Below are 23,243 nucleotides of genomic sequence, written 5' to 3'. Positions count from 1 at the left end.
TGGATGAACAGGAATATTGACCTCCCTTAATTTCCCTCCCGTGTGGTGCAACCCTCTCTCACTCGAGTTGAACTCCCCCCCCCCCCCCCCCCCCCCCCCCCCTCTGAAGCACTCAAAGACCGATGCGCTGGTTCTTCAGCTACTTCTTGATCACCAGGCCTGTCAAACCTGTCTCCATCGTGACTCCTAGTTCATCTGCCTTTGACAGATTGAAACATCACAGTGGGAATCTGAAATTCCCTTTCTGCCTCTGCCTATTCTCATCTCCTTTACATCTCAACTCACAGTCTACCTTTTTACTCGAAGCTTGCACCTTCTTTTTGTCCTGTATTGCCCTTAAATCCGGTCTTTCAGCGTAGGTATAATAGGGGTGGGAATCAGCGGAGGCGATGTTAAACATTTTGCGATATATTGCAACTTATCACCTTTTTTCCCAACTTCAAATTATGTCCCCAAAGAAAAACGTCAATATATGTTAAATCTAGAAAGACAAATTAACAGCACCCTCTGAGGACCAAAAGAGAAATAGATTTTATTATTCTAGTACCGAAAAGTTAAATACTCACGTGCAGTTTATATAATCTAAGATTAAGATTCAGCGTCCGTGTATCTATAAAGTATTCCGTACAGTATTGCCACAGAAAATATCCCAAAGCTATGCTGTAAAAAAATGTTTCCCCCACCCCTTAGGTACAAGGTACACTATTGGGATAGTCTATAACTCTAAAAATAGAAATAGCAGAAATAAAACTGTATAATTCAACTTTTTGTTTTTATAATAATCAGTGGACAAGTGGAGTACTCTTTCAAGGGCCAAAGGATTGATGAGATACACTGTAAATATAAATGGGTTTGATCTTGACATTCAGCTGCCAGTCCACTCCTGGCGGCTGCCAGTTGAGAGCAGCTGACGCCTTGTGGATATGCCGACATTTACCTTTGATCTGTCAGACCACAGGATCCAGTCTGGCACTGACAGCCTCTCTTTTTTGTTTTTTCTTCTCTTGCTACTCCAGTATGACAGTGAGCGTTTATTAAGCTTCTTCCACTTGTGTTTGTATTCTTTTTTTTCTTGTCATCTCTACTCAGCATAATATCCTTCTTAAATATACAGTATTATGTGCTGTCAATGAACTGGTGTCCCCCTCCCCTATCCCAATTGATCACATTCAGCGTCTTTTCTCTTCTCTTGCTGTTATAGGGTACACACACAGGATCCACATGTTTGGATTTGGTTCTTTGATTTCTGGTTCTAGACAAAGGGACAAAGATCTGTCACACCCACTTGTCCTATTAATGCGCATACATCCATATACTTAATGAGTTACTACGCCATCTTAGACTACAAACATTTAACCACTGCCTACGAAAAACATACTCCAAGCTGGGAATTCAATCTGAAAGTTTGTCAGATTTAATGTTCCAGATGCCACAGCTTTTTGAAGGAAAGACACACACAAACATGCCAGTGACATAGCCTGGTGCAAATAGTTCAGACAGAAGCAACACACTACAGATGGACGGGGGAACAAAGAAAAAGGCAAATAGTTATTCTCATAAAGAGTTGTTGACAGATTGGAGATTACGGTTGTGTGTGTGTGTGTGCGTGTGCCTGTCCCTGTACTCCGTCACACCTGCATCTGTGTGTGTTTATCGGAACTGACGTGTCAGAGGTTTCTCATCCGAGAGGATTGACTGTGCCATTATGGCGGCGGCGCTGTGTTGAAGCCCATTAGTGACGCTAGAGCCGCTGCAGTGTGGACGCCCGTCCCCGCAGCGTAGCCTGTCACTGCAAGACGGATTACCCCATCACACTGCCACTCCACATTCTACAGCCCTGCCATACTCCCCTGTGTGTATTGGTTTTAGGAGGACTGTGGCAACTTATTTGAATCACCTGTGTTTGTTCAAATATTTCTTGTCTGTTGCGGCCCAAATTTACTTTTAGATGTATTTGACACAAGTCCAAAAATGTGTGATGCATGAGCTGTGGGTCACTTTAGTTAAAACGCATCAATGTGTCTTTATGGAATAGACCAGTTAATAAATATTTATTGATATACATTTTTAATCACTTAGGAACTCCATAGTGTTATATTTTGTGTGTGTGTGTGTGTGTGTGTGTGTGTGTTTGGGTGTGTGGGTGGGTGGGTGGGTAGTTTTCTCATAGCTATGTATGTTTATGACCTCTTTCCATGGAGCTCTTTAAGAAAATGGAAAAGCGGAAAGACTCACTTGCTCAACGTGTGTGTGTTGCCATGGGGCTCAGGGACAACTGAAACATACTGCAGGATTAAATTAGTCCTGCAGTTCAGCCATGCATGGGGGTTCACGTGCATCTATACGTGATTGTAAATTCATGCTTGTCATAACAGATACTGTATTGTACATGCAGGAGGCTTTTGCGTGTGGTTATCTTAGCTAAAAATGGTTTACTACCAAGACTTAAAATTGCAGTTTGACTTAAAAGCGGCTTGTGTCAGCTACTACCCCAAAAGTCTCTCTCTCTTTCTCACTCTCACTCTCACAAACACACATACACACATGCATAGGCACTGGCATCAGAACATTGCTGAGATGCAGACATGCAGCAGGGTCATGCCATGGGTTATGAGAAGATCACCTACAGGCTCTCATTGGACACTGATAAAAGATAAGGACCAATCACTTAACAGGGCTAAGTCATGAGGTCATCTGTTAGTCCTATCACATCACACCACACATTGAGACTGGGATGGCTGTGTACTGGGGGAAGTCATGGGAAGGTGTTAAGTCTGAATTTAAACTGAACAGCTCGCCACCTTCCGTCTTTTTTTGTTGGACAAGTTGTTGTTAGAGAATTAGACTTAAAGAGTCTAATGTTTTGGATCCGAAGCATCACATTTATTAGGAAAGATAATGTCTCATAAAAGGTTACAGACAGTATCTGTTGTGTGTAACCCATTCAATTAACCACATACATTCATTTTCTAGCTTTGTGCCATCATGTTGCCTGATCACATGATGCCTACCATGTGTAACTTTACCATTTGTAAAGTAGAGCATCCTGTTTTGCGAATGCATGTGTGTGTGTCTGTGTCTGTGTGTGTGTGTGTGTCTGTTGCATAAGCACAGAACTGCAAATGACTGGAATAGGAAGTCATTACCTTGAGTTTGTGTTTTTTCTCTGAATAGAAGCAAATATAACCCAATGATAGAAAATGGGTTAAACTGTGTGGTGGTTAAATGTCATAATAAACAATGCATGGAATAATACCAAACTAGCTCTTAATCATCAACTATAACCCACCAAAAGTCTGTGGTGGTGTCTGTATCTGCAGAGACCCTGCCCTCTGTCTGTATTTTCTCTTTTAATATTTGCTGTGTGCGGGACGTGCACACACACAGCGACAGGATGAAGCTCTGCATTTACGTGAATCTGGCACTGCGCCACCTGGCCCCGGAGGTTTGGTTGTGTTTATATGTGCTTTAGAACGTAACCGCGTAAAACTATAAGAAAATACTGCTTTGTTCTCATTTACGGCGCTCCCCTCATTCGTTCAAACTCTCGCTCGCATGACCACCGCTGCTCTTTCTCTCTCTCTCTCTCTCTCTCTGATTTAAAATTTTTTTATTGGCATAAATAGCAGGAATACAATACTGCCAAAGCATTAAGAATAATAAAATTCAGTAATTAGATCTGAGAAAATACACATACAATTTATTGAGTGAACTAAAATATACAAATTTCCAGAAACTAAAAGAAAAACAAGAAATGATAGAAACAGTCTCTCTCTCTCTCTCTCTCTCTCTTTCTCTTTCTCTTTCTCTCTCTCTCTCTCTCTTTCTCTCTCTCTCTCTCTCTACGTTTTAAGGGGCCACCTTTGAATGCTGTGCTTACGAAGACCAACCGAAAAAGTAACATAGCATACCTTTGAGAGCAAAATCCGATATAATGTAACAAAATACACCCGAGTTGGGCTATAAACAGTCAAAACTCCCTCCACCAATCAATTGTTGTTACTATAACAATGGCTTAAATGACATATCCACACAGAATCATCTCCCCACTCTGCAGTTTCCCTCAGATCTGTAAAGCTGTGTAGCTTATTTGCGCTCCTTGTTTTGCTTGTTTCCTGCCGCAGTAGGCAGCTGGTTTCTGCAATTGTTCCAGTATTGTTTAAAGCACAGCATACTGCCAGCCTATAAGACTATAACTGTCTGTGTTTGTGTCTCTCAGATCAGGATGGAGCTGAGCCCAGTGCTAACTCCGTGTCGGCGTCCAACCTCCTGCGTCTGTCCCACTATGCTGGAAGACAGGAATGGCTCCAGAGGTCCCGGCAGCTGCTGGCAGCCTTCTCGGACCGTCTGACCAGGGTCCCCATAGCACTGCCTGAAATGGTCCAGGCTCTTATGGCCCAGCACTACACGCTTAAGCAGGTTATTATTGTTGCATTCACACAAGCTCACATGGATTGATGGGTACATGGTAGTTTAGGCAGCCCTGTGCTTTGCTTTGTTTTCTGTTTACGCCTCCAGTGTTTCTCAGGCTGTTAGATAAATACACTTTATAGATTTTTCTGCAGGAATTTCTGCTTGTCTGACATTGTGCAAGCACAAGAGACATCACAATTACCAACAAGGAGTGAACCAAACAAAACAATGCACACCAACTGAACAAAAGCTGAAGAAGAGGCTGGTGAAACAATGAATGTCCCCATATTGGCTCTGCTGACTCACCGCTATTATCAGTAACCATGCATTGTAGTCAAAACTGCATCAGTGCATGTACACTAGACTTATACAGCATGCCACAGAGGACTAAATTCATAAACTTTAATAAAACACATTCTGCATCAATGCAAAAGACAAAATTTGATAACCTCACAGTACTATAGCTTGAGTTGGGGGCTCAAAGCATGATAGCTCCACTTGCAAAAGTGTCTTCTGAAACAAAAAGCCGATGTGTTCACCCTCATGTTGTCCTCGGGTCAAATTCGACCCATTTTCCGTTTTTTCATCACAAAAAATGGACCTTCGAAATAAGCTGAAAATGTCATCACAAATATCAAACAACTTCGGAAAAAACATCAAAAAAAGGACCCACTACATTGAAAAAGTGACAAGAAATGTAAGAAAATGCAATAACTTGTTTCATGGTTGATGGAAAGACAACATAAGGGTTAAGTTTTACTTGACTGAGATGAGGTCGTCTGAAGAAAGTGGCTCTGTCTCAGCTCGCACACTGACTTTCGCCCCAACTTTTTTATCAACCGTCATGCATTTAAATGGTTATTTGAGCGGTTCAGCCTTGGTTATATAATCGGTTTTGAACTATTAACACCCTCAGTTAGCCTGAAACCAGCAGAGCAACGCACAGCGGGAGCTACCCCCAAGTTACCCTAAGAAAACTCTTACCGTGGAGGCATGTGCAGTACAATCAAGGGAACAGAGAGGGAAGTAACAGGAGTAGAAACAGAGAGGAGGATAGTTATCCTTCTGACGCTCATACAGTAAATGACCTGGGGAGGATGAGTCAGGGCTACAGGGCAAGGGTAACGAGCTCAGGGGCAAGGCAGGCTTTGAAAACACACCTGCCTCCCTTGTTACTAGTACAAATGCAGCGCTGACCTCTTATCACTTCTTCTCCCTCTCCCTTCCTCTTATGTGTCACCTTTACCCTTTTATTTCCCTCTATTCATACTCTTTTGTCTCGTTATCTCTCTGTCTTCTTCCTTGTTTTACCCGCCGCTCGCCATCCTCCAGATCGTAATTTGTGGCCAGAGGGATGCCCCTGACACCACAAGTCTTCTAGCAGCCGTCAACTCCCTCTTTCTACCACACAAGGTAAGATTGAGTGTATGTGTCGTCAGTCCCTAAAGCAGCGCTCAGAGCTGCAAAAATCACAGTAACCTTTGAAACATGCACACACAGAATCCCAGGCACACAGATGCAGAGTGGGACCAAGCCAGAAAAGTGCCTCGGGTGTTGGCTGCTTTAAAGGTGATTCTTTAAAAATCATCATTCTCCTCCTCTCCTCTCCTCCTCTCCTCTCCTCTTCTGTCTTCTCCTCTATGTATTAACTTCTCAGTAATGTGTTTTTAGGCATTAGCTGACCATAATTTTAGTTAGGGCCAGTGGGGGGGGGGGAATTCTCTTTTTAGATGCATCACAATTCGTGTGTGTGTGTGTGTGTGTGTGTGTGTTTGAGAGAGAGAATTGGACAGCTACGTATCAATTTAAGACTGAAATTCAGTATGTTTAGCCAAGGCTTTCATATCTATGTATCCTATGGCCACGCTTCTCAGTTTCAGTTTTAAACTTCAAGAGACTTCTTTGATTCTCATCCACAAGACCGTACCGTTTAAAGAATAAATCCACCTTTCTGGAAACTGGCTTATTTAGCTTTCTTGCCAAGAGTTAGATGAAAAGATCAGTACCGCTCTCATGTCCGTCCATTAAGTTGGAATATCAGCTAGGCTGCCTGTTCTGGTTTGACCTTTTTCCAATCTCTATGCTATGCTATGCTAAGCTAACCGTCTGCTGGTTACAACTCCATGTTTACCATACAGACACTAGAGTGTTATCATTGAATCAATGAGTAGGTAAAAAAGTAATCAGTGTATTTCCCAAAATGTTGAACCATTCCTTTAAAGCAGATTCTTGTTCATAATTGACCTTACATAGAAGTTGAAATTAATTCATTAGCAATACTGTCTACCCACATTTATATTACTTTGATTTATATTTTGTTTACATTGTAACCCTTTTTTTTTGCATACTTGTTTAATGAGCACTGTTGCATGGTGCCTTGGTCTGTGTTCACACCGTCCACCTAAATTGACGCTGCGTTACTCGCGCAAGTTTGCTGCTGGATTTAAAATATTTTAACTCATGCGGATATAGGGGTGCAAGATATATCAACTCGAAATAATATCAAAAGTCTTGCAATAAGTATGCAATATTATGTATATTTTGTGGAGCGCTGCGTCCTGTGCGTTGGCTGTGTGACTTAGTTGTGTTTTATTTAGAGCTTGCTTGAAACGCTATAATGATCTTGTTTCGTTGGCCAGTTACCGTGCCACTCTCACGTTTTGTGCACATCAGTGCACGGGTCGATTACGTGACACACCCTATTGAACGTATCACCACACAAAACGGAAAGAATTAGAGGAGAGAAAGAAAAGTTGGGTCCTGTTCTCTCTATTTATTTTATACTGTCCAACCAGTAAAACATGTCCTGTTCTGTAGACATGGTCCTCATTTATATTCAGGGTTGGCAGTAGCTCAGTCTGTAGGGATTTAGGTTGGAACCACGGGGTCTCTGGCTCAAGTCCCTGTAACGACCAAAGTACGGAGTGTGGACTGGTAGCTTGAGAGACGCCAGTTCACCCCTGGGGCGCTGCCAAGGTGCTCTTGAGCAAGGCACCGGACCCCCCTCAACCACTTCTCAGTCGCAGCCCACTCACTCTCACTTCTCTCCACTAGTCCATGAATAGGACCTAAGCAAGTGTGTGTATTTCAGGCCTGTGTGTAGTGTGTAACAGAGTGTAAATTGTAATTTCCCCAAAGGGGATTAATAAAGAGTATAAATTATTGTATAAATTATTTATTCATGTCGTACCAGTCCAATATGACAGTCCGTTGAAGTACCTTGTGTTGTAGGAAAAATTTAATTTAACTTTGATTTAAAACGGCGTATTAAAATGTAACCATTGTAGTGTGAATAAAGCCTGAAGCCTAAGATGTCATCGCCCGAGCTTCTTATTGTTACACACACAATGAGAATGAGGACTAGAACTGAAAATCATAAAAAGTACATTAGCAGCACGAAAGCAAAACATGCCCAGTGTAATTGAGGTTAGAACACACACACACGCAGACACACACACACACACACACACACACACACAGCAGTGATATTCTGTGTAAAACTGCTCACTGAGTTCTGTTTATTCAACCAGCCCAAAAGGAAAATTAGGTCAGTAAATTAAAACCGTGATTGTCCAGTGACACAATCCATTTTCTTCCTGTCTCTCTCTTTTACACACACACACACACACACACACACACACACAGCCCTATTGAAATATAGATGAGTTGTGCAGTATCAGGTGGTGACTGCGGTAACATCGGGTCCCTGCAGAGAGACTGAGACCAAGAAGAAGCCAGATAGAGCCATTATCAGGACCAAGCTATTATTAAGGGGGATGTATGTGTGTACTATCACACCCAGCCAGGTCTAGTCACATGCTGGTCCTTGGTACTGTCAAGTCAGTCACATAGGGTTCTCTGATGGGGGGGCTGTTGTTGTCCTGAAGTCCGTAAGTCTTTAAAGTATTGAGAGTTGTATGGGTTGGCAAAGGGTCTCAAGTTTTTTTATTAGGTTATTGGTTTTAAAATTGGTGTTAAATGCAATTCTAGGGGTTAAATTGGACTGTTTTGGCATCAAATAGCTATTGTGTTTAAGGAGGCTTCAGCCTGATTGAGTGTGTCGGCTGGCTAACAACTGCGGTGATGGTACAGCTAAGGACACGAGAGGAATGGAGTTTTAAAGGCCTCATGCAGTGAAGGGCGAGAAAAAAAATGGTCATGACCAGGGAAAGGCACTGGTCTTTTCTAATGGGACCATTAGGATGCTAAATTAGACGACGATACACTTAAAGTAGAGCAAGAGTCGATGTCACTGAATTCTAATAATAATAATACATAATAAAGAAATGCTGTTCCTGAGTGGGGAGCAGCCTTCCTTTATTAATAACACAGCGGCAAAGCTTTTTTTTCTTCAGAATGTGTCACATGAAAATACCTGAACTTGGATTTTCTGAGACACTTAATGTAAAGAGGTGCTCCGTTTGTATACGTGTATACGTGTGTGTGTGTGTCTGTGTGTGTGCATAAGCCAGCCCAAAAAAAGAGACGAGAAAGATTTACATTTTATCCTAATGAGCCTTCATTGAGCCTCAAAGTGAGATGAAGGGGAAGACGGGAAAGGAGAAAATGAGACGGAGGAGGTTGTGGTAACAGCAGCTGGCCATTAGTAGCATTAGGATCGGGAAGAAGACTCAACACACACAGACACGCTCTTTCTAGGGAATGAGATGCAACCTTCCCTGGGGAATAGCACCGCTGCCTGCAGCAGCTGTGAAACACATACACACTTTCACAAACACAGTGACGCATACTGCACACAGTCTATGATACAAGCACAATGCCCCAATCAGAACCAGAACGTAAACACACAGAAACACCAGCAGGCTTTATCGGTTTAATAATTGATTAACTTCTGCTAAGCCCCTGTCTTTGGCCTTTGAAGTAATGCTGGGATATTGCCAGCGGTTGATGCATAGATTGTATAAGTGAAGCCAAAACATCTTGAACGTACCCTGGTGGCTGGCTGCAGTATGGCTCATAAATCCCATAAATACATGTTAGTGGATGCGATGTGGGCTAAATAATACATTTCTGTCAAAGATGGTTTCTGTCCTTTTAGTTAGTTGTTATGACACTGATGCCCGATAAAAGTTTTTTTTTTTTTTGATGCGCTGTGTTTTTTATTCGGTATTTGATGCTAAACAAACACGGGGTGAAACGTCATGATTGACAGCTTTGATTGACTGGCGATCGGTCGGCGGAGGAATTGGTTCCTCCGCTCGATCACTGCTGCGATCTACACCACCATCTACCTGTCTTAAAGGGGAAGGGTTGGCCGTTAATGATCATGTAAAAGGAGAACGGTGAGAAGTTTACTTTTCTATCAAGCAGCAAAATAGTTTTAGCGTCAACATCGCAACGTCCTGCGATGTGACTATTCGGCATGCACACATCGCGATGTCAATGCTAAAACACAACAACGTTTACCTAATATACGATTTAACTTGCTGTTTCTTCGACAAAACAAGCTACTGGAAGACGTCACCTAGGGACATTTTGTACGCTGAATGGATTAATTTAGTTATCAAATATAATGTGCTAGTCATTTCTGTTGGTTGCCCTGAGAGCAACAGAATAAACCAGCAATTAGATTATGGATGGGAATAATTGGAAGAAAACCAATGAGACTGGTGGAGAATGGGAACCAGAATGAGAAAGATAAAGTGCAAGATGGAGTCAAAAGAGGAATTACTAGAGTACTGTGGTTGGGAAGAGATGGAGGGATGTTAAATGAGATAAACGGAAGTAGTAGACGGAAGAGTGTGCAAGGGGATCGTGCTCCACGTTACATGAGAGGAGAACATGTGTAATTTAAATCCAATTAACCCCCCCCGACTGTTTTCCTGGTTCGAGGCCAACTCACTTTAATTGTGCTGAATGAGGTGCTTGGAGCCAAACTCATGAGATCTTCACCTCATTTCATTTGTTCACTATTTCAATTCACCACAAGACTCTTCTCTGTGCTTCTCAGTTCAACCCAGCACTCTGCTGCATGTATTGCTTGTTGGAATCAATTACGACCAATCGTACAGAAACATCGCTCTTGATTGTAATTGCTGCAATAAATTGTGGTTCCTTTTTCTATTACACAGATATTTAGCTTGATTAGAGTTGTGTCAGGGTTTGTTGATTGCAGAGGCTCTGGGTTTGTGAGAAGAGGGGAGTCGGAACACAACTATAGATCCTCATAGCAATTTAATGTTTTAAAGGACTTTCTCTCCTTTCCCTTCCCCAACCTTTTCTCTCTTTTCTGCTCTCTGTCTCCCTCATATGGAAGTGGGAAATAGCGTATGGAAGGTGTCAGCGAAAGGGAAACACTGGCACAATTACTCAGTTTTTCTCTGAACATTGTGATTTCAATATCTCTTTAAATAATCCACATTACTACTTTGCTGTATAACGTGCTTTTATTATCATTATTTTCAAATACAATGATTTTCTTTAGAAGAACAGGAATTGATCTTCATTTTTTTTCTCATAAATGATTCTTTAAAATGATGGGGTTGTCTTATATTCGGGCGAATACAGTAGAAACACCTGTACTTTACCTGCTGTGAGAAGTCAAAACGTCCCATGCAGCTGGACACTGATCCTAAACATACAGTAAAGAAGTATTTTTTATGGCCAGATGAATGCCTTCTGGCCAATTGCTTTGCTGAGTGTCATGTCTAAAAGTAACATGGCTGCCTCCGGCTACAGCGCTAGTATGGATTCCTCGCAACAACACGGCGAGAAAAAGGCTCGCACCCGGTCTTCTAAAGGGTGGGAGTGTTTTACTCTTAATGCCATCAAACCCAAGGTGGTAGTCTGTAGACTTTGTAAAATGATCCCAGAGTCAAGATAACAGCAGCAGAACACTTTAAGTTCTGCTCCCCCCTTCCTCTCCAGCTTCCCCCACGTAGCTCACGCGTATCCAGTAGGACAGTATAGCATGTCCTGCTCTGACTGGACTGGGAGGTAAACTCTAATTCTGTAGTTCTGTCTTCAATAATTGACCAACCAGGCCAGATTGTTTCAGATATCTCACAAGTCCTTTATGACGTCAGTTATAACGGCCCACGTATTAAAATATTGTCAGGTTTAAATCCGGCTCGGGCTCATAGTTACCTTAGAAAGGAGAGAGAGAAATGCTGTTTTTTTTTTTACTGGGTTTTATTGTACAATTTTTTAATTTGTGTATTCCTTCTGTAAGGGACTTGAAATGTTAATTTGTTTTATTGTGGGATTTAATTTATACATCCGAGTTCATATGTTTCTAAAATTGCACGTTTTTCTGTAAGTTTAAATGAGAAGCGCGCGGATAAAAAAAAAAAAAGCATATTCATTATTTTACCTACTACTGTTGAAAAAGCAAGTACAGGCAACACTTTTTGCACTTTGTTTGTTTATTTTAAGTTTTTACATTTGTATTTCTCCCCATTTTTTTGGTGGATTGATAGCCTCCATCTGGCTTCAGGTTGAACTACATATTCATTTTCCTTGAACGGTGCAGTGGAAAACAATTTCCAAAAATAGAGATTTGAATCTTATTGAAATTGGTTTTGTGTAAAATGTTAATGATTAAGCAAGGGGAAAATAATTGCTAAATGAAAAATGAATTGTTAGATTAGTCAAATAATTGAAAAAAAATAATCGCTAGATTAATCATTTAAAAAAATAATTGTTTTGGACAGCTGTAAAACGAAGAGCACAACGGGAAGGGAAGGGAAAAGCCATTGTTTTTCTAAATAACTGTGTTCTTTATGTATTTACGGGGCCTAAGAGGACAACAAAACCGTTGTCAAATCCCCCAAGAATCCTGCCTGCTTTGCTCCTCTTTTTCTCTCTTGGTGCTTTATGGAACACATTTACACAAAATGGAAGCCATCCCGCATTAGGCATCGTGATTTATATTAATAGAGCATGGTTTAGTAGAGTAACAAAACATCTTGGCAAAAGCATCAAGAGTGGTCCGAAGTATGAATTCCTGTCAGTGCAAGATTTACGTGTGTGGTCTTTTATGAGATGAGTAATGTTTTTTAAGGACTGTAATTCCCGTTGTAAGTTCCCATTGTTGTTAGCTTAAATGCCCCTCAGGAAGTCAGCACTGGTTATTAATCACTCTCGACTATGCTTTAGCCTCCAAACAACTACCCAAGAAAGTGTTCTTGGCTGTGTTTAAAGTCAGGCAGTCACAGAGAGCAGTTAGTTGTTTGGCTGGCTCTCCGGGGTGCACTTAAGAGAGGAAATTGAGTAGATGTGATTGGGACGAGCGTCCGTGGCAAGTGTTAAAGTGCTCATATTATGCTCATTTTCAGGTTCATAATTGTATTTAGAGGTTGTAACAGAATAGATTTACATGGTTTAATAAAAAAAACAACTCATATTTTTGTCGTACTGCACATTGCTGCGGCTCCTCTTTTCACCCTGTGTGTTGAGCTCTCTGTTTTAGCTACAGAGTGAGGCATCACACTTCTGTTCAATCTGTGTTGGGAGTCGCATATGTGCAGTACCTAGGTTGGCACTGCTAGCCAGTCGGAATTAGAGTATGAGGGTGTGCCGTGCTAGCAGATATAACGTGTGTTACAAAGTGAACAGAAGTAAAGGCTGGACTACAACAGAGCTGTTTGGAGCAGTTTGTGTTTCCTGTTGGAGATGGTAAGTCCCTTCTAGGTGGACTTTGTGCTTTTTTTTAACTTTGTAAACCTATGACATGAACAAAAAATATATATAACACAACAAAGGAAAAGGAAACAGCCAAAAAGCATAAAATGAGCACTTTAAGGAGGACCATTAGATGCTGGTGTTAGTGAGAGATGCTTGGGGCAGAAAGTGTCACAGTGGTGAGTAGGCCTGCATGATTAATGGTTATGAAATTGCGATCTCGATTCACCCTGTTCACAATTTCATTTTTAAATAAATTGGATTTAATGAAACTATGAAACGACATTTGTTAATGACTTTGATTCTTATTTAATTTCACGGGCCGACTGGATCACAAACACTACTACTTTCATTGAAGCCTCTATGTTTACAGGCTTGTGGTGATGCACAATGTGCTATATCTGTTTGGTACTGCCAATATCAACTCTAAGCAAAAATATCTTGATTTATATTTTTCCTCCAAAATGTTACAGTTGGGCTGTGCAGTTAACCAAATTTTAATGGTGATTTTGATTTTGGCTTCTAGTAATCGAGAAAAACGATTATTTTGCACATCCCGTTTTGCGAGTAAACTGTAATTTCGTCTTTTGTCCTGAAAGGAAAAAACATTTTTTTAAAGGGAAAGTATTAAGGGAAATTTCACAGTTCAGGGTGTTATTACGCAAGGATTTCATTATCCATCTATCCCATATTCTATAATTTAACAGCCCTATGTTACAGGGATTTAGTAGGATTAAGAAACAAGATGGAAGAATCCCTGGAAGGAGATAACTGAAGTTTCCCCATCACTTTCCCTAGAGAGGAGGAAGAGAGTATGACACTCTAGGGGAGAAGGAAGGGACGCGCATGGCCTTTAAGAAGAGACAAAAATAATAACTAAATCTGTGGAGGGAAATGATTGTGAATCCCTTAACAAGACCTCAGAGACCTGGGGAAGAGTCAGCAGGGGGGGGGAGGGAAGGAAGGAGACGGGTGGATAGGGGGGAGTCTAGACGGAGGCTAACTAGCAACTGGGAACGCGGTGCAGAAGAGGATTAGAGCCATGCACTCTCACAGGCCTCCTCAGTGACCTTTGACCTCCCTCACTTCATGCTGCTGCCTTGTTACACCCCTGCTCCTTCCTCCTCTCAGTCACAATCCCTCGGATCTCTCATCAAAGGTTGCGTGCGTATTCGTGTGTGTGTGTGTCCGGATGAAGTATTGTGTTATGGGAGTTGATTCCCCTGTTGTCTGTAAATGAGCCGCTGAGCCCAATAACCAGTCAGAGAGCAGAACCCAGGTTGATTGACAGCTGTGGGAAAGGTCCCAGATGTTTGCAGGAAAGTGCTTCCCGGACAGATTGTCAATGCCCTTATTCTATTTTCTCCTGCTTTTTTTCTCCTTTCTCTTAATTTGCTTGTCATCTTTTATCTCACTCTATTCTTCCTAAACGTGTTAATCTGAAATTTTACATCCCTCCACTGGGGGTTTATCTTTTCCCCCTCATTGTCCTTCCATTTAGTAATTCCACCGCATGCCAGTCCATCCATAAAGCCATGGGGGAGGTGTGTGTACTCAGCATCCAGTAGAGAGTGGACAGCTTTAGTTGTGTTGCAGGAGATATAATCCTCTCCCCGTAGTTGTATCTTGTCTGGATGTCTCCATGCTTATCCGCATCTCAGCTCGGTAAATAGAACCCATGCTGAACAGATAAGACGTGCAAATGCATTTGTACACGTACACACACACACACACACACACACACACACACACACACACGCGCACGCGCACACACGCACACACGCAGGGCTTTCCTCATTCTGTCACTCTCTTTATCTTTATAATCTGAGTATTTTCCTCTTATATAATCAGGAATGTAGTGGGGGTCAAATCAATCGTCCAACTTTAGTTTAACCGTGTAACCGTCCTATCAATTAATATTAATATTTTTGCATATCCTGCTAAAAGCTGCCCTGACTTTCTGATTCTAAAGCAGTTCAATATTTATTTGTCACAGTATGTTTTTCATATTATAGTCATCCTATGCTATCCTATATTTCTTGACTGGGTACGTTGCCTTTTTCACATTTTTTTTTTTACTTTAAAGATGGATTTTTTGGGGGCATTTCCACCTTATTTGGACAGGACAGCTGGGTTAGGAAGACGAGGAAGACATGCAGGAAATCATCACAGGTCAGACTCAAACCCTGGACCTAAACCTCTATGTACAGTATATATATATGCGCCTTTATTTTTAGAATTACTTACGTATAATAAATACAATTGTAAGCAAAAAACAGCAACACTGTTCCTTGTAAGGGAAAACCTAATATAATAAACTGTATTCTGATTCTGAATAGTGAAAACCCTCTAAGCTAAGCTAAATCCTCTTCTTCATCTTCCTCACTTGATCCCTCATCTGGTTCTGATGAGCTAAGGGAAGCAAAACTGTCATCCACTCGGTGTCTCCCGGTGAAACGAACTAAACACAACATCAAATAATGTTGTTTTTAATTAATATGATTGTTTTTTAAATTACTTTGGCGATCCTTTTTCTTTCCTGGCCCAACTCTGTATCTCATCAAACTGTCTTTTTTCTCATGCGACTCTCCCTCTCTCTTCTCGGTTATGTTTTTGGTCTTACTATACACATATGCCTGTGTACATATTCATTACTGCAGCATGAAATGAGATGTGGGCTAGTGCACAGTTGACCTCCTCCACAGTGTGATGTAACAGCCATCTTGTTCAAGCCAGGATTACTATCCTATAAGACGTAAGACTCCATTTCTCTCCACCTGCCTTAGTTTCAAGTTCCTGTGATGAGTTTCAAACAAAGGTGAATATATATATAAAGTATGTATGATTGCTGTGTGACTGAGAACTAATGAAACACCTCTCATGGAGTCCAGCAGTCCTTAATCTCACACATACAGACGCTCGCTAGTTGTTCTCAGGGCTCACTGCTGTTCACTGCTGCTGATCTCTGTCAAGAAATAAATAAACTTCATTTATTTCAAATGACAAATTCAAAGTTTTTGTATTTTTATATATTCCAAACATTTGTCTTACTTAGTCAACTTTTTCCTGTCAATAAAAGACGCCAAGTGTGATCATGGCCTAACTCCGATCTCTGCTCGGACGTCGTTCCAAATTACCCTGCACCGGGTCTGCAAGAAAGACTGAATAGGTAACAGTTCACTGACCACTTTGCCCGAAACCAGTGCGGAAAATGTCAGTTGAACAATAGCTCCACGTCCCCCTGGACAATTCTAATTTAAAAGAAATATATATTAAGGTAAAATGTCTTTGATTTGCATACATGTAACTCACAGAGGGGAGAAGCAGAGGACGGTCTCACACTAAGTTAAACCTTCCTTTGGTCCATTATGCTAAGAAACTGTGAGACGCATATTGACTTGCAGGATGTTTTATAAATCTAAAAGACATTAGTAAGGAGTCTTCTGAAAGGGGAGCATTGGGAGCTTAACAGTGTGGGAAGTCAAACCGCTCAAACTCCCATAAGGATTGGTCACCTTGAGGCTGGGTTGCTGGGGCGATGGTGTCATGAAATATCAATTCAGAAATACATACGGACACCTTCTTCTATTGTTATACTTCCGGGCTACTGTAGTAGATGAAGACATAACATGTACTTATAGGATTGCCCTCATAACACTCGCATTTGATCTTCTTAACATTTTAAATTTTTTTGCTTTGACTTTTGGTAAATGCAGCAGAAGACAATGAAGTATTTGGTAGGTGTCAGGGGCTTATGGGTGAGAGAGGGTAATTCTGCTACAACACCAAGGTCCTGAAAACTCAGTGGAGACGACTGTGATATAGTGAACAGGGACCTGCGCAGACTTTCAGCAGCGTGCCCACTTACTCTCACTCGGGGCCGTCTGCTGCATTTAAGCCATTGCTTAAATGCAGCAGACTTTAAGAAGGAATTTTGACAATTGTATCGTTTTTTAATGCCCGACAGCAACAACAGAAACTTGTTTTTCTTTTAGTGCTAGACAGAAAATCACAGGCAGGGCTCTAGACAACAGTACAGCCTGTTACCTGAACAGTAACATGCTGCAAACCATAGCATTGTGTTGCTCAACTGTGCATGCAGGTAGAAATGAAATATGTGCATGATAAGATGGACAACAATTCATAATGACATTTGCAACAATATGAGTCTTGTAACAAGATGAATTAATGAATGTGGGTTGGATGAGAGTTGACATGGGGTGTATTATGTGTGTGTGAGAGAGGATGTGCGGGGAGGTTTTACTGGAAAAATAGATTTGTTAGTTTGTGTGTGGAAAAAAAATTAAATATAACATAAGTTCTTACTTCTGCCAATAGAATTGAACATTCATTTTGGAGGTCAGCGTATTTGGACTCTACAGTAAGTTTGGGTTCATGGAAATTTGGCTGTTTAACCTAGTGAGAAAATCAAAGCGTGAGGCTCATGCAGCTGCCTTGAGAGAGCACAGCTGGACTTTCCATTGAAAATCATGGCTTCTTCTCTTTTGGTGGTGTTGAACTTCTGCTTTTAGTGCAAAAAGCCCTGTAATAACACGGCAGGTGTTCAACTGGACTGAGATCTGTGACTGCAGAGGCCAGTTGCATATGATTCATATTCTTTTTTAAACCATTCAGTGAGCCCTTGTGACCTGAATGGAACCACCTGTATTTATTTAGATTTTCCTCTCGTTTATTCATATTTGTCCTTTTAATTCAGAAGTAGTCAAATTAAAGTGTTTTTGATGTTGAGAGCCATGCTGTTATGCATTGTTCTGGATGCTAGAGCTCCTTCACAGTCGGTGGGACCCTAGTGCATAAAAAAGGGGCTGGAAAAGGGAGATCAGTAATTTAATATTCACCAAACAATCCTTTTTTGATATTGTATAAAAGCTCATGCATAGTAATAATCAGATGAATAATAAATACCGAGTCCAAAAAATACAATGACAAGCAGATAAAAGATTTCTAATAGGGCTGCCCCCTCTTAGTCAATTAGTCGACTAATCTGGGATTTTGATCTTAGTCTATTAAGATTTCTTTAGTCGATTGAGAAACTTACGAGCACATCTCTCGTAAACACAAGACGTAAAGACTTCTCTTTGTGGAGAAACTCATTTTACACATCTGTCGATTAAATCAACTAATTGATTAATTGTTAGTCGACTAAGAATGTCTTTAATCGACGACAGCCCTAATGTCTTATGACTTATTTTCAGCCCGATTAATGATTAGTGGCTCCTTGCATGTCTGTTTAAATCTTTTTGGTTTCTTTGTCTTCTTCCCCCCCCGCCTTATTTTTTATCGACACTGCTCTCACCTCAACCTTTTCCCCCCTCCTCTTCTCCTGATGAATATTCAGTTGGGTAAATAAAGCTGATGGTGAAGTTGTCAGCAGATGACTTACAGAGTGTGAGTGTGAGTGTGAGTGTGTGTGTGTGTGTGTGTGTGTGTGTGTGTGTGTGTGTGTGGGGGGGGGGGGGGGGGGGGGGGGGGGGGCCCTGTGGCCCAGCTGCATTGCCGTCCGCAATCGCCCCACATTTTGTGTTAGTGTGAATGTGTGTGTCTGTGTTTGTCCTGGGGCGGTGGCCCAGATGTCAGGTTGTTATGATGACTTAGCAGGTGTGTGTGTGTGTGTGTGTGTGTGTGTGTGTGTGTGTGTGTGTGTGTCAAGACAAAGCGGACTGAGAAAGGGATGGAGGGTGTAAATCTCCTCAAGCTTGGCTGCAGCGCTATTTGCCGCCATCCTTCTTCCTCAGGTACGACGGCGGCTGTCTAAACTGTGCGTTTTGTAGCGCTGCACAATTATGGCCAAAAGAATAATCACGATTATTTTGATAAATATTGAGATTACAATTAATTATCACGATTATTTGTTGTTTTTAACCAAAACAAATTGTATTGAAACATATGCTTTTTATAACTGCTTCCACGGCCATATTGTGCTACATTCCTCTTATGTTGAAGTTATATGTTGTATGACCATTGCCATGTTTGATAGATATCAAACGAAATATCAATGGGGATTTTGGCACCTCAGTATGGTGCCACTTAAATGTCTGCGTTTCACTGTTACACATGTTAAATGTCTGTATCGTCATTGCGCTGCATTTTTATGAACTATGATATTCTGTCCATGGGTTACATCTCTGGCCCAGGTCCAGCAGGCTCCATTGCACACGCTATTACTCTACCAACTGAAGTGAGTTGCATTCGATAACTTCTTCTGTGTTCTTCGCCGTGGCGGCCGCAATAGCTGAGTTACCAGCGGAAACACTGGTACAAATACAGGTCATGCTTAACAATATACAGCTGCGTTAATAACAATTAAAACTGTGGACAAATGTCAGAAGTGTGGACCACCGCTGTGTCTCTCCATGTCGCTGGGAGCCATGTGTGAGTGAATGGGGGCGGGGCTGTGTAGAGAGTAAGAAGAGAGATCACGCAAATTTGATTGTGGGAAGCCCAAATTGTGATCGGGATTTGAAATTGGAATAATTGTGCAGCCCTAGTGTTTTGTGTTCATTGTGTTTCTGAACATCGATCTTGCTGATAGTGGTCGGCTGTGAGAGTCGTGTGCGGACTGGCAGGGTTAGAAACCGATGGGAGAGAAAACATTTCTGTGTGTGTGTGTGTGTGTGTGTGTGTGTGTGTGTGTGTGTGTGTGTGTGTGTGTGTGTGTGTGTGTGTGTGTGTGTGTGTGTGTGTGTGTGTGTGTGTGTGTGTGTGTGTGTGTGTGTGTGTGTGTGTGTGTGTGTGTGTGTGTGTGTTAGTTAGTTTGTTTCAGCACAGGTACATTGTGTTCTTTGAAAGCCTCTGAGCTCAACTGTTTTGGCAGAATGAGAGAGAACGAATGGGAGGGAGCAGCCAATGTGGGGACATTTAGTGTGTGTGTGTGTGTGTTTGTGTGTGTGTGTTTTATTTGTTTCAGGCATTCCCGGTGTATGAAGGAATTAACCCAGTGGGAGTTTGACTGTGCTCTCATCATGGGTAGCCAACTCTGCTGTCTGCTACAGCTTCAAACATAAACACACAGACACACGCACACACACAAGAATACAAGACCGCACACTTTGCATTCACTTCAATTTGCTCCCAAGCCTTGTGTACACATTCACACATAATCTGTCTCCCTGTCTCTCTCTGTTGATGTCTTTCTCCATCACTCTTCCACACACTCTCTGGTCCCGTCCAGTCCCCAGGGGTGTGTGCAGATAGAGTTGTTGTGACACGGACAGACTACAGCGTGGCCTTTCAGATGAGGCCGCGCGGCTGGAAATGGTCTGGCCCCAGAGAGGGACTGAAGCTGACAAGCAAAACAAAGAGTCAGGACAGAGAGGAAAAGGTGTTGGCTTGGCAGGGAAATCCTCCTCCCGTCTGCATAGCAACGGTCACGCCGCTATGACCACATTCCATCACACTCTTCACCAGTCTTCCCATCTGTGTGTGTGTGTGTGTGTGTGTGTGTGTGTGTTTATCTGTGTGTGTATTAAACCCTTTAAGGTGTTTTCTGCCAACCCTCTACAGTGATCTGTGTGAATCCTGTTTTTCAGTTTATTTATGCTCTGAGCTGTGTGCAGAGGTTTCCCAGCATCACTGCAGAGACTAAGATAAGATAGGGCAGCATCCCTTCATCATCCCCTAAGGAGGACTTTCACATTTTCATTTACCAGGCATCTCATTTAGAACTGGGAACAGAATCACCCCACCGCTTCATTGGTGCAGTCTTCAATGACAGGAGACGCGAAGCGTAACCCATTGATGATTTCTTGGCATTAGAAGTGCGGGTGCCTACTAGCACAAATGAGCACCTAAATGGCTGAGTGGAGCCCTTGGGGCGCATTAAGGCGGCTGTTGAATGAGAGCATGAGGTCTCATTGAGACAGGATGGAGCAGATGCAAACCGTTTAGCATGATGGCCTGGGTGAATGCTGGCTGGCAGACAGGGGCCAGAAGATAGAGTGTCTGCTCTAATAGCCAAGTTTAGATTTAGGGCGAAGGCAGGTGCATGCATTATTAAAGGTCCAATGACATGCTGCTTTTTGGATGCTTTTATATAGACCTTAGTGGTCCCCTAATACCATATCTGAAGTTTCTTTCCCGAAATTCTGTCTTGGTGCAGAATTACAGCCACTAGAGCCAGTGCCACAATGAGCTTTCCTTAGGATGTGCCATTTCTGAGTCTGTAGCTATAAGTGCTATTGAGGAGGAGGGGTCCGGCCTTGACCAAGTACCACTTTGCTCGTTTGAAAGCCATGACGTCTCTCTGTCATGGTTGGGCCAAATTCTCTGGGCGGGCAAAGTAGAGAAAGACGTTTTCATTTTTTTTCATATCTTGGATGTAATCTGGGGCTGATCAGTTTGTTGCCCTGTATTCAAGAAGAGAGCAGAGTGTTGTGTGAGAGAATTTGGAGAGGTTGAAGACAAGTTGAGCTGCTGTGTTCTAAATGAGCTGATGGAGCCAGATGGAACATCCAGGCAGGCCAATCAGGAGGGAGTTTCAGTAGTCTAGAAAGGAGAGAATTAGTTGGGTGTCAGTTGTGTAGCTGTGATAAGAGAAGACGTGCGAGTGGATGACAGACCCGAGAGAGTTGGTGTACAGAGAGAAAAGGAGGGGGCCCTTGACTGATCCCTGAGGAACCCCAGATTTGAGTGGGCACGGTTCTGAGGTAGATCAGAGTGTTGTTTTTTTGAGTAGTGGGGTCACTCTTGCCTCTTTGAGGGCATCGGGGAAACTGCCATTTGACAAGGAGATGTTGATGAGAAGAAGGTGAGAAGTTATAGGATCAAGGGGGCAGAGGTAATCAAAGTAAGAATTTGATTTGGAGATAGAAGATAAAAGAGGAGACTCCTGGATGGTGTAGATGGTAACATGATTTTTGAAAGGGTGGTGGAGAATAAAGAGCATATCTCATCTAAATTTTTTACAAAGAAGTTGACAAAGTGTGTTGGTAGGAGGGAGGAGGTGGACTGGGGGAATCTAGGAGGTAAGAGAAGATGTAAAAAAATATTTTGGAGTTGAAGAAAGAGGATTCAATTTTGGTTTGATAAAAAGAGCTTTTTGCTGCAGAAATAGAGGCACCGAAAGAGGATAGAAGAGATTGATAGGTATGCAGATCAAATGGGTGTTTAGATTTCCGCCTTTTCCTTTCTGCTACCCGTATAATTGATTTTTCAGCATGCACTGAGTCAGATAACCACGGAACTGGTGAGGACTTGCAAGCATGCCGTGAGGTAAGAGGGCTGAGAGAGTCAAGGGAGGAGGGTAGAATAGAGAGGAGAGTGTCTGGCAGCGTTGACAGGCATGATTAAGAGAGTAAGATGGAGGGAGGGTTGATAAAGCAGATAACACAGGAGAAGAAGGAGACCGGTACAGGTATAGTGTCACTTGAGATATGGTTGTGAGCTTGGGAGAGTGGGAGAGAGTAAGAGATGAAGAAATGGCCTGAGGTATGGAGTGGAGTAACAGTGAGGTTGGATGTAAAGCAGTTTCTGGTGAACATGAGATCTAGGTGGTTGCCAGCTTTGTGAGGGGGCGGGGAAGAAAAGTGGGCAAAACACCATCAAGCAACAAGTTCCTTCCCGAACTTCCCGGAATATATCATTTGTTATAAACTCATCGTACAAAGAGAAATTTCACCCATTTGTGTTAAATTCTGTTGTTTGTCTTTGTTGTTGTGGAAAGAAAAACTGATTTCCTGTACTCAACTATCGGTGACACAGGCAAACATGGCAGCATCGCAATGTCATTACAGCAGCTATACATACAACATAGCTATAAGTGCATTTTATACTGCAGGGTGAATTGAAATGATAGACATTCCCTGCATTTTGTCCAGCTCAGACAATCAATCAAGCCAGCAGCCATACGTATTTGTGTACCCTTGGATGTATTCTGATTGACCCATCAGTCTGCCTTCTGACATGCATGTCAGTCTTCTCTGGCAGAACTTGACCTGAGTTGAGATGTATAACCGGATCTTTCGCCACATTCTGCCTTTCTTTCTCCTGCTCCACTCCTTCCTTGTATCATTTCTGTCTCTTCTCGCTGTTTATGTTGTCATTTCTCGCTCCGTTGTGAACCACGGGTGTTGCCGGGCCTGGAGGAAGTGACAGGTGTTTGACAGGAAGCTGCCTTAGGGATGGACAGGGCAGCCTTCTTTAACTTCGCTCCACGGCCTGTCTGAGAG

At 42.2% G+C, this 23,243-nt stretch overlaps 1 protein-coding gene across 3 annotated transcripts in view; it reads left to right on the top strand.

Moving 5' to 3' along the window:
* The window catches only part of spata20 (spermatogenesis associated 20), a 46,578-nt gene that overhangs the window by 21,560 nt on the left and 1,775 nt on the right, over positions 1–23,243 (top strand). For 2 of the 3 annotated variants that reach the window (XR_004655143.1, XM_034861336.1), the window contains exons 14-15: positions 4,220–4,419; positions 5,746–5,826. Coding sequence is in view for 2 of the 3 variants with exons in the window: in XM_034861336.1 (XP_034717227.1) it covers positions 4,220–4,419; positions 5,746–5,826 (281 nt within the window). In the remaining variant the exon portion in view is untranslated. Of the gene's footprint in view, positions 1–4,219; positions 4,420–5,745; positions 5,827–5,873; positions 5,985–23,243 lie in introns of those variants that run through there. The other variant, XM_034861337.1, reaches the window with a different exon arrangement.

Source organism: Etheostoma cragini, chromosome 21 (assembly GCF_013103735.1).
Source record: "Etheostoma cragini isolate CJK2018 chromosome 21, CSU_Ecrag_1.0, whole genome shotgun sequence".
In the NCBI taxonomy this organism is placed as follows: Eukaryota; Metazoa; Chordata; class Actinopteri; order Perciformes; family Percidae; genus Etheostoma; species Etheostoma cragini.
The sequence above is the reverse complement of the archived record's forward strand: the minus strand, read 5'-3'. Positions and strand labels throughout refer to the sequence as shown.